Source organism: Balaenoptera physalus, assembly GCF_965194825.1.
Source record: "Balaenoptera physalus genome assembly, chromosome: 5".
NCBI lineage: Eukaryota > Metazoa > Chordata > Mammalia > Artiodactyla > Balaenopteridae > Balaenoptera > Balaenoptera physalus.
The window spans coordinates 15456217-15468545 of NC_138884.1; the positions used below are offsets into that span (position 1 = coordinate 15456217).

The following is a 12329-nucleotide window of genomic DNA, read 5'->3' on the forward strand; positions in this document are numbered from 1 at the left end:
TTGTTCTTATAGTGAATTTATTTCTAGATGTTACTGTAAGATGACATCCCAGTATATGATGAAGGTAAATTAGTTTACAGTATTGTTTGTTGACTAAAATCCTCTGACAAGAATATGCTTTTCAGGCACTTTGTGCTCTGTTAATAGAAAGATGTCTCCAATTTCTCTGTGATTATAACATTGAGGGCACATATAAAGATGTCTTTGGGCCATCATATTTCCAAGATTCTTTCTAGCAATACGGTTTTTTATTTCTGATTGCAATTATGAGCTATCTTCTAGCCTTATAGAAACAGTCCTGGCATTTTAAGCAGTTGCAAACCAGTTACTTATCAGAGAGGAGACAAGTAATGACAGAATGCTGTTTTGTTAGGAAACCATTGGTGATTCTTACTTGCCTCTCAGAGTGAACCAGACGTCCCTAGAGAGTTCTCCATTCTACTTCCCTGAGCAGTTGGAGTGACAACCAGGTAGAAATCTGCTGGCCCAGAGAGAACTGTGGGCTCTGTTCTTTTCCTGATATGTATCTGCAAGTGTTCGCTTTCCAAGACTCTGGCAGTGACTTGAATGTTTACATTGTTAATGCTCTGAGCACAGGTAATGGCAGATTAAAACATGACAGGCACGACCAACAGAAACAAAAGGCATATTGATAAGGCTCACTATTTATGACAAAAGACAAGGAGGCAGTAGGGGATAGGTTTATTGGGGCAAAGAAAAGGAAAGTGGGAAGGTAATGCTAGCCTTTAAAAAAAGTGCTTGATGGTAAGGAAAAAATCCCTTAGATTCTTTCTGGCCTCATTGCTCTCATAAATCAGAAATCTAATATGATGAGTAATAAATACACCGTTCTTACGGTTCACAGAGTGTTCTGCATTTACGTGGAAAAGTGAAAGTCGATGAGGCTGATAGTTTTTAGTAAAATTACATCACTTGAACGAAAAAGTATTCTGAATTCGTATACTGAAAATATGTTGTGCATATGTAGTTAGTTACTCAGGTTTTGATAGAGTATCCAGTGTTCTCTTTGATTTTCTGCAAAATCAGGCTTTTTGCTTTTGTTGTCCTTAAAATTGGAAATAGATTTTTAAGCTGTTTGCAGCGACATTATTTGCACCATGGTATTTGTATACGTGCATGTGTACAAACGTTGTCAATTGCTCTCTCACTGGCGGAGGTATTGTGCTCATTTTGGGTTATTGTTGACTTTGCCTATAACCCAAAGGAGCGGGGGGAGGTATGGAGGGAAATTTTACTAAGAAAATTCATTGTGTAAAATCTTAGCCCGCGTAATTTTAAGAGCTTACAAATTATTTTCAAGATTTCCTAAGCAACACTTTTTGGACAACGCATGTGGTAATTATATATGATTCCTGTTGTTGTTAAAGTCTGAATGGCTCTTTGAATGTGTACTCTAGTAGATAACGGTCCTGAACTCTTTCTCTGCTCAACTGGCAGTGTTTCTGAATTTAATATAAAACTGCTTTTTAAAAAATGGTCTCGGGGCTTCCCTGGTGGCGCAGTGGTTGAGAATCTGCCTGCCAATGCAGGGGACACGGGTTCGAGCCCTGGTCTGGGAAGATCCCACATGCCGCGGAGCAACTAGGCCCGTGAGCCACAACTACTGAGCCTGTGCATCTGGAGCCTGTGCTCTGCAACAAGAGAGGCCGTGATAGTGAGAGGCCCGCGCACCGCGATGAAGAGTGGCCCCCACTTGCCACAACTAGAGAAAGCCCTCACACAGAAACGAAGACCCAACACAGCCCAAAATAAATAAATAAATAAATAAATTTAAAAAAAAAAAAAAAAGGTCTCTCATTTAGTCTTTTCAGATGCAGACAGACTACTTCCATTAATATTTTACAGGTAGTGTAGATCATAAATAATTATTAAACATATTTTAGACTGATGAGTAAATCATAACATTAACCATCATAAGATTTGGATGAGAAATTAGTATAAAAATCTGTGGATTTTATTTTATAATAAATAATCCAAACTTTCTCTGATATATTTCAAAGTAAGATTTATTTTCATTTCATATGTTCGTGTTACTTTCCTGGTTTTGGTAGTTGCATTACCATTTGGTAGGACAGTGTCCTTTTTCTTAGGAAGTTCACTCTGAAGTGTTTATGGGTGGAGACATTATGTCTGTAACTTCAGATGATCCACAGAGTATACATACATATAAATAAATAAATATGAATACAAACATGTACATATACATATCTTTATATAGAGAGAGGGAGATAGGCACACACATACATACTGAGAGAGCAAGAGAATTATAAAGTAAATATGGTAAAATTTTTAAAATGAAAACTCGCTAAAGGGCATATTGGAGTCCTTTATCCTTACAGGTTTTCTATAAGACTGAGATTATTTCAAAATAATTAAGACGTATGTTCACATTGATGGTAAAAATGAAACTTGTAATCTTTTTTAAAGGGTACTTTGACAACATGTATGAAAAACCTTAAAATATATGTCCTTCAAACTAATAATTCTACTTCTTCAAATCTAGATTAAGAAAATAATCATTGACATGTGCAATGATGTATGTGTAAGAATGTTCATCACAGAATTTTATGTATCACAGCAAAGATGTATTGTAGCAAAATCTTTGCAATCTCCTAAATATACATCATCAGAAGACCGACTTTCTAATTAGAATGTGTCTGTATATGTACTGTATAATCTTTGAAACTCATTTTGCAGAAAAATTTTTATTTTGGAAAATGTTTACAATATTATAAATGAAAACAATCTAGTTACAAGGCATTTCTAATGATTTTTTTCCCAAATTTTTTATTTGTGGTGAAATATACATGACATAAAATTTACCATCTTAATCACTTTCAAGTGTACAGTTCAGTGATATTAAATATGTTTATAATGTTATACAACCATAACCACCATCCATCTCTATAGCTCTGTTTATCTTGTAGAACTGAAACTCTTACCCATTAAATATTAACTTCCCCCATCCCTCCTCCCCCCAACCCCTGGCAACTACCATTCTTCTTTTTGTCGTTATCATTTTGACTTCTCTAAGTATCTCATATAAGTGGAGTGTTTGTCTTTTTGTGACTGGCTTATTTCACTTAGCGCAATGTCCTTAAGGTTCATTCACGTTGTAATATATGTCAGAATCTCTTTCCTTTTAAGGCTAAACCATGTCTTATATATATATACCACATTTTGCTTATTCATTCATATGTCAGTGGACACTTGGGTTTCTTCCATGTTTTAGCTGTTGTGAATAATACAGCTGTGGGCATGGGTGTATACAGTGGCTTTTTGTGAACTCTTTTTGTTCATGAACTTTTTTTGTTCATTGAAATGGTACTGGAAAGGCATACACTAAAATGTTAGCAGTAATTTTTGTAAATAGTGAGGTGGTGGCAATTTTATTTATTTTATTTTAGTTGGTGCTTTTCAGTTTTTCTTCAGGGAATGTATAATACTTTTGAATGAAAAAAAGAAATTTACATTTAGTGGGGTAAGGTCCCCAGCCAAAATGTTTAGGTAGCCATACCATTAAAAGTATACAGCACAGTTGGAAAACATCTTGTTTGTAGGTAACCAAAGTCATAAATTACAATACCTTTTAAAATTAAATAGCAGTAATTACTCTCCCAAGGATGTGTGGTGCCCTTAATAGGAACGGTGCTAGTTCTATTACTAGGTAAGTGCACCAGGTTTTCAGTCAGTTTTCTCAAAATACGTTCTAGAGACTACCTGCATATAAATCACCTGGGATGGTTGTAAAAAAGAAAAAATATACTTTGAATAAAAATCTCTGGGGTTGAAGTCAGTAAATATGCATCTGTATAAAGCTCTCCAGGTCATTCTTATTTTTACAACGTTTGAAAAATCATGCCGTAGTATTATAAATCTTATTTGTCAGGAACTGGAGTTAAAACAGCGTGAATACTGTTTAATAATTTGTTCTTTAAAAGGAGCACACAGTAATTCTTTGAGTGGAACATACCCATTCTTTTAAAATAGGATGCTGTTTATGAAAAATTAAACGATATATTTTTGAAGGGCATTTTTGTTTAATGCAGATCATGTATTTTATTTATTTGGCAATATTTGAGGAATTCTGATCCTTTGTATCCATCATAGGGTTACTTTGTTTTTTATGTACAATGAATATAGATTTGTTTTTTTATCCAAATTCATGATATAGAGTGCTCCAGATTCCACATGAGAAAAATCTGTAAACGCATCAGCTGGGTCTGAAATAAAGATGAACAGTCTGCTTATATTTTAGGGGTATTGATCCATTTACATTTATTTATATCCTGTGCTTTTATCCCATGTCAAACCTATTTCTTCCAGAGAAGAAGAAATGCATGCTCTTGAAGTGAGTGGCTAGATGAACAATGATTCTTGTTACTCAGACTTATTTAATTGAGAGTATGTATATATATTTCTTATCAATTAGCAGATTAAAAGTACCTCTCAAATCTTGCACATGGAGCTTAGCAAGCACTTTTAGGAAAGAGTTGCTTCCTAAATTTTAAATGAAAATAATCTCTGTATCATGGCTCTTTTTACTTTCTTTTTAATTTCAGATTTTGTTGATGGACCTGTACACCACAAGGCCTTACTTATATCTGTGACTGTCTGTAGTTTGCTCTTGGTCCTTATCATTTTATTCTGTTACTTCAGGTAAGTTTCTATCATGTAGATATAGAATTTTGAGTTTATAATACCATTCTCATACTCTTCTACATGTTGACATTTTTTACCACGGCTTTCTTTGACCTAATTAGATCTTCGATTTCACTGATAATATCAGTTACTATTGATAAATATTTGTCCTAATGAAGCTATTAATAGATACCTATCTCATTTCTGCTTCAGATATCAAAACCACCCAGAAAAAATTTCATCCCTAGGAAGTTTATGGTAGCTAGGAAATTCAGCAACTAGTTGCTACTGAGGTTTGATTCAAAGCAGAGAAATGACCATGGTGAACTTAGAATTGCTTTAGTAATTCCTTATTTTGTGAGCTAACAATATCCCCTTAGCCCTGAAAGATTTTAAAGATAATTTATAGATTAATTATTAAAATATGTGCAGTTATTAAATTACAGTACGGTCATTACAAATTATTTTCAGTCACCTAAGAACTCATTTTCTAGTTTGTGAAATATCAAGGACCTTTAAATTCTTATCATTGGCTTTTTGTAATAGTAATTTAGGTTACTTTTCTACAAGTAGGAGTTGATTCAAATAACATCATTTCTAATTGAAGGCATAATTATTGATAAACGTTTTTAAAGTTTCAATTTATCTCATTTATCTATACATTGCCTTGGATGAGAAAATTGTAATGTCTTTTGTAAAGCAAAAATTTGCATCTGTAGTTGATCAGGGACCTTATAAGAAAAGATTTTAGGGAATGAATATTGGAACTGTATAGAAACATTAATGGAATGTAGCCTGCTTGGATATATGCATTTGATAGGAATAGAGAAGAAAAATTATATGTGGTTGTGACTGAGTAAAAACATGTAGTTTACTTTAAAAAATAGGTTAGAAGAATAATTATGATTTTGTTTTGGAAATCATAACTAAGGGTAATAAATACTGAGCATCTAATCTTGTATTATGTGCAAAGATAAAACCTGCTGTGGTTACTGTTTTATCTGCATATTTGCCCCTATCATTGCAATCCAGTGTCTAACATTATCTTTCTTTGTGCATCTTCAGGTATAAAAGACAGGAAACCAGACCTCGGTACAGCATTGGATTAGAACAGGATGAAACTTACATTCCTCCTGGGGAATCCCTGAGAGACTTAATTGAGCAGTCTCAGAGCTCAGGAAGCGGATCAGGCCTCCCTCTGCTGGTATGAGAAGAACATACCTTGAATTTAAAGGAAATGTATTCTGAGAGGAAATGTCAATAACTGCTGGGTTTCATTTTACTGAAACAGATAGGGCAGTGGACAAAGAGAAAGCTCTCTGCAGTCAGTCAGACATCAGATCTCAGATACAGGGTTTCCTGATAACATTTTGACATATTGGGGGTGAGGTCATTGTCCTTTAATGTAAGTGTATGGTTGCAATCCAGACCCTCTGATGTTCTGATAAAGAGCAGATTAGAAAGCATTCAGCATGGGACCATCTTCCCTCTGTTTTCAGCAAGGATAACATTACTGCACTTTGGCCTGGCTTTTGAAGGCAAAAGTATTACCACCAAATGGGATCTGAGTACTTCTACAAGAGAAGAGGGCTGCATCTCAGCTGGAGGGTTTATGTTTCAGGGTGAAGCTCTGGCTTTTCCATTCAGGAGAGTTTTAATTTTCTGATGGTCAACACTGCCAACTTGGAAGAAAATATATACTGAACCCAAGGCACTTGCTTTAATGAGAAAAGCATTTGGTTACTTTATGGACCATGCAAAAAGATTGTTGGGACTTGGAATGGAAATAACAATTTTAATGAGAAATATTTTCCTTTATAAACTCTTAAGACTGATTTTCCTAATCTTTATTGTCTGGTTCTGACTTTGGATATCTTGTTTACTTGATTCTTTTGGTGACCTTTTATTTAGTACTAAAAGTAACTAAAAAAAAAACTCAAGCCAAGAATTTATTTTATAACTCTTTTTATTTTTAACATCCAAAAAGCTGTATACATTTATAAGTTGAAGAGTTTGGAGGTGAGTACACATCTGTGAAGCCATCACCACAATCTAGGCCATGAACATATCCATCACCTCCGAAGTTTCCTCCTGCCCCGTTCATTCATTATTATTATTATTATTATCATTATTATTTTATGATAAGAACACAACATAAGGGACTTCCCTGGTGGCGCAGTGGTTAAGAATCCACCTGCCAATGCAGGGGACACGGGTTTGAGCCCTGGTCTGGGAAGATCCCACATGCCGCGGAGCAACTAAGCCCGTGCGCCATAACTACTGAGCCTGCACTGTAGAGCCCATGAGCCACAACTACTGAAACCCGTGTGCCTAGAGCCCATGCTCTGCAACAAGAGAAGCCACCGCAATGAGAAGCCCGCACACTGCAACAAAGAGTAGCCCCCGCTCACCGCAGCTAGAGAAAGCCTGCACACAGCAATGAAGACCCAACGCAGCCAAAAAATAAATAAATAAATAAATTTATTAAAAACCGCACACAACATAAGATCTAATGTCTTAGCTCTTAGCAAAATTTTAAAAATACAACACACTCATAATAGAGGTGTTAGCTAACACTACTGTGATAATCATATCACAATATATGAATATATCAAATCAACACGTTGTATACCTTAAACTTACAAAATGTTATATGTCAGTTGTATTGAACTAAAAATAGTTAGTGTCAGCTTTTAGCTCTGAACTAGGAAGAAAAGTATACAATACAGTATTGTTAACTGTAGATACTGTGCTGTACAGTAGAGCTCTAGGACTTATTCATCTTGCATAACTGAAACTCTGTACTCTTCGACTAATACCTCCCCTGGAGGTGATAAACCAGACAGAAAACCACTTGTGAAGTAGTCACTATGACCAAACCGATGCTACTTCGGATGTAAGTTTTTTTTTTTTTTAAACTTACATGTAAAAGTTCTTATCAAATTGCTTGCCTTTTCATTCTTAGAATTTAACTCACCTAGGGCAAACTTGGTGCCATTCAGTGGTTCCGGCTTAATGCTAAAGCCCAGGGTTCAGTTTCTCTAATTTTAAAAGGGTCAAAGTTCATATTCTAGATCTCAGTGCTGGTATTATTCTTTGCCCAGGCAGCAACCTGGCTTTTGAATATGCTGCTGAATGCTTATCTATCCCTGCTCTGGTCTTAACTCTGTCCTTCCTCTTTTCCTCCCTCCCTCCATTCCTCCCTGCTCAGAGATTTCCTTTATTTCTATGTGTGCCCAACAGGGCATTACATTTTTGTTTGGTTGTATTTTATCCAAGCATATAGTGACGTGATTCCCTTCAGAGTATCTAGTATCCCACTATAGTGGTAGAAGTGAAAAGTATTCTATTCTGCCAATTACTGTGAACCCATTCAGGTTTTTTCTCTGTGAAAATAATAATAGGTAGAATAAAATACTTAATAACTTGGAAGCAATACTTCAAACACTCAAAATTCGCATTTAATTTCAAATACATTTAAAAGAGGACAGCATAAATTAATAAATAAATACAAATAACTTGTCTATGTTAAGAAAAACTACTGGCTAAATATATTTTACATGCGTTTCTTCTCTGGAGGAAAAAAAAAAAAAAAGATTAAACAAATCTGTTGTGCTGTGAATACACTAACAATGTGTTTTGGGATTTAACAGGTCCAGAGGACTATAGCTAAGCAGATTCAGATGGTGAAACAGATTGGAAAAGGGCGCTATGGGGAAGTTTGGATGGGAAAGTGGCGTGGCGAAAAGGTAGCTGTGAAAGTGTTCTTCACCACAGAGGAAGCCAGCTGGTTCCGAGAGACAGAAATATATCAGACAGTGTTGATGAGGCATGAAAACATTTTGGGTGAGTAAAAGTCTGTATAGCGATGTTCAGGGTTTCCTAGCTTTCCTCTCTTTTTCTGTTAACATCTGCATATTAACTCATCTGTGTAAACCTGTTATGAAATATATAGACATTTTCTTCTTGGCATGAGCCCAAGAACGTCATACGCTTCTAATGGGAGACCTCGCAGGAGGAATGACATTTCTGTGAATGAACGGTGGGTTGGAAATGGAACACGTTCAAACAGTTTTTTCTTCCGGGACAGGAAATGCAAATGCAATACCAGAATTTCTTAAGGTTTCTTAGGGATTTGAAGGAGCACATTTTTGTCTAAGTGCTGTGAAAAGTTATGGGAATTTTATCTGCAGGGTTTATTTATATCCAGAGTTTATATTGATAATTGATTTCCTTTTTATTTTCTCAAGTTAGAAATGGTCTAGCTGGATCATTCAAGTAGAAAGAGTGTAAGCTAATCATGGAGGTGTGCCTGATTTGTAAACAGTGTCTTATGTGTAACTCTAATACCGGGAGCTATTTACTGTTAACTTCAAGATCATTTACATATCAACTGCTGATTAGAAAGGGATCCTGTTTTCAGATACAAACTCTTAGTGTTTCTCCACTCCTGCTGTTTTGATGGCCTCTGATTGGTATTAGTGATTTAATACTGTCACAGGCACAATCAGAAAACTGAATGAAATGCCAAACAAAAGACACCTATGAAGAAGAGTGATAGTTGAGAAAAATAATTATCCTGATAATATTCAGAGAACACATAGCTCCAACCCTGTTTGTCTTTTTTCCTTTTAGGGTTCATTGCCGCTGATATCAAAGGGACGGGGTCCTGGACCCAGTTGTACCTAATCACAGATTATCATGAAAATGGTTCCCTCTATGATTACCTGAAGTCCACCACCCTAGATACTAAATCGATGCTGAAGTTAGCCTATTCTTCTGTCAGTGGCCTATGTCACTTACACACTGAAATCTTTAGTACTCAAGGCAAACCAGCAATTGCCCATCGAGATCTGAAAAGTAAGAACATCCTGGTGAAGAAAAATGGAACTTGCTGTATAGCCGATCTGGGCTTGGCTGTTAAATTTATTAGGTTAGTATCAAATGTGAACAACAAATATACTTTTTATGGTTCTTTTCTATCACTTTTTATAGATGATACGTTTTGTAGCTCAGGGCTTTTAGGATATTTAGTGGAGGAGAAATTTTATTAATTTTGACTCTTCTGTGGAGGGAAGAAGAAGAAACATTTCCTTTACAACAAATAAACAGTGTTTGGGTCAGTCCTCCTGTTTCTAAGCTCATCAGTGACCTGGCTTTAAGACAGTGTTCACATAGGTTAGAGATGTCATGACGCTACTTAGAAAAGAGGTAGCTCATGTCCGGGATTGTGTGGTCAGAATTCTGCATAACATTTGTAAGTAGGAAGAGGTTTCAGGAAAGAGCTTCAGATTATATAGTGATAAAGGTGATTTTTATATGATATAAGAAAGATAACTTGCATAGATATTCTATGAGAAATGTTAAAAGCTAATAATCAACACACTGCCAGTATTCAGCACTATTGTACAATAGCTTCTGCCGGATGGGGAGGAGGAATGCCCCATGGTTGAGGGGGGCATTGAGGCCCTATTTTGCTTACCTTCGCTCTATTCATAGCAGCTCCTTTGATCTTGTAGATGATGTAATTAGAAGAAATGGTTCTTCTGCTTTGAAAACAAAACAAAATGAGTTTGCAAACCACAAGAATAGAGAGATCATCATATACCTACCTTTTTAAAATGTCAGTTTAGGCTTAGCCTTTATTAAACTGTCGGACCCTCTTACGGCTTTTTTTTCCCAAAAGACTCTGTAGAATATAGAGAAGGGCTCAAAGGAAACGCCATGGCAAAGAATACAACTCACGAGAAAGGACTAATGGATTGGTATTTTCACCCAGAATTGAAGACTGAGAAGTGATAAAAATAATAGGTCCCAACTATAGGAAGGTCTTCACCATTTAGAGGATGGCAAATTGAAGTTCTCAGTCTTTGAAAGCAAAGCAGGAGGAAATGCTTCAGCCTGTAGATTTAAGTTAGAAATATGAATTGCCTGCCAATAAAGATGATTAAATTCTCTCTCTTCTGAATTATTTTTTCTGACCTTTTTCAAGTCTCCTCTACCAAAAAAATTTCCCATGATGCGTCTCAAATTACCAGCCTTTCTCCTTTCCTCCCTTGTTAAATTTCTCAAGAGTTCCAGAGAGTCATCTGCTTTCACAATCTAGTACTTCATGATAGTTTACAATTTGGCGTCTGCTCTGTTTTCTCCCGAAGCTCCTTTACTGAGGGAAAACATTGGTTTTGTCACCAGAAGCCTTTCCTCCTGTCTCCCCACTCCCCGCGGTACCCATACCTTTCTTCCCCCTGTGCTCCCGACGTACCTTTATTCCAGGTTCTCCTCCATTCTCTCTGTGGGTTCTGCTCTCTGTCTGTTTCTTGAATATTTTCCCACTTCTCGATTTCCTGCTGCAGATGCTTTTCCTTCCTAGTTCCCAGTTTTGGTCAATCCATTCTAAAATGTGAGGCGCCTGGCATTTCCTTTGTTCGCTAAGCTTGTGATTTGCTCAGTTGCATGAATTCTGTGTCCATGATATTCTCACTGGAACTGGGCCAGTTTGGGTCCTTCCTACCATTTTTCTAGATTCTGGAGTAAAACATTTTGTAGGTATTTCCTCTTTCCAATTATTTTCTACATGCTGCTGCCAGATTTATTTTCCTGAATCATAATTTTGGACATCATCATAATTTCATAGTTTCCTATGGCTTTGGGTTAAAATGTAGTTTCTGTTCTGAACACTTTATACTTTCTCACACCTTCAAGTGTTTTTAACATACTTTTATCTTATTCTGAATACCCAACATCCCCTCTTCTATTTCAATAACTACTGCTTATCTTCAGTTTCTTCCTTTGGGACCCCTATTCTTCTTCCCTTACAAGCCTGATTTTCAGTGACTTTTCTTATACCCTTCTATGTGACCCTGGCATGCTATCATGACATTTCTCACACTATTATATGGTCATCATCGGCTGCTTATGTGTCATTCCCAGTGGAGACTAAGTTCCTTGGAGGTAGATACCGTGTTTTTCTCAAATTAACATGCCTTGTGCCTTTCCTTGTTGCCCATTACTTAGGGGTTGCTTCAGAATTTTGTATAAAGGATAAATGAATGATTCCATATGAACTATAGGATAAAGGGAAAAGGCATTTTTTTTGTAGCTCCAGAGATCTTGCGTGCTCTGGATTAAATCTACCTTTCTAGTTTTATAGCTCACAGACTCTCCAACTTGTATGCTTGCTTTTGCAAAACTGAACCTGTTTGTGTTTTCTCCATACATACTCCATGTTTGCTACTGCCTTGCTTTTGACTGAACAGCATCTAGCTTGGAATGCCCTTGCTTCTCCATGTAATGTAATCCAGTCTCAGAGTCGCCTTTATGTCACTTTACTCATCCCCCAGGTAGGAATAATGACATCATCTATTCTACTCCTGTAGTCATTTGCTGGCCCTTGTCTGCCTGATATGATAACTATTTTAGTACATGCCTCGTCTTGCCCTCCTGGTCCTTGGGCATCTTGAGAGCAGAACCCATGACACATTCATCAACGTATTTCCCGTTTGACGTGACATAGTGAGTTACCCATTACAGGTATTCCAGCAGTGTTTTGAATCAATCAGTGTTGGCAATGTCAAAGTAATTAAGGGCTCGTCTTCTTTATAGACCCAGAAACAAACAAGGAAAGTGAGTATCTGTTATATTTCTGAAACTTAGTTCTGCTTAACGTA

At 36.4% G+C, this 12329-nt stretch overlaps 1 protein-coding gene and 1 long non-coding RNA gene across 13 annotated transcripts in view; one reads left to right on the forward strand and one right to left on the reverse strand.

Annotated features, from left to right (window-relative positions):
- Nucleotides 1-12329, forward strand: part of BMPR1B (bone morphogenetic protein receptor type 1B) — a 413799-nt gene that overhangs the window by 377722 nt on the left and 23748 nt on the right. For all 12 annotated transcript variants that reach the window (XM_082461768.1, XM_082461770.1, XM_082461771.1 and 9 more), the window contains 4 exons: nucleotides 4584-4680; nucleotides 5728-5866; nucleotides 8316-8508; nucleotides 9298-9595. In XM_082461768.1, coding sequence (XP_082317894.1) covers nucleotides 4584-4680; nucleotides 5728-5866; nucleotides 8316-8508; nucleotides 9298-9595 — 727 coding nt within the window. The remainder of the gene's footprint in view (nucleotides 1-4583; nucleotides 4681-5727; nucleotides 5867-8315; nucleotides 8509-9297; nucleotides 9596-12329) is intronic.
- LOC309660829 overlaps nucleotides 1-12329 on the reverse strand; it is a 1143314-nt gene that overhangs the window by 173050 nt on the left and 957935 nt on the right. The gene's annotated exons all lie outside the window — the stretch shown is intronic.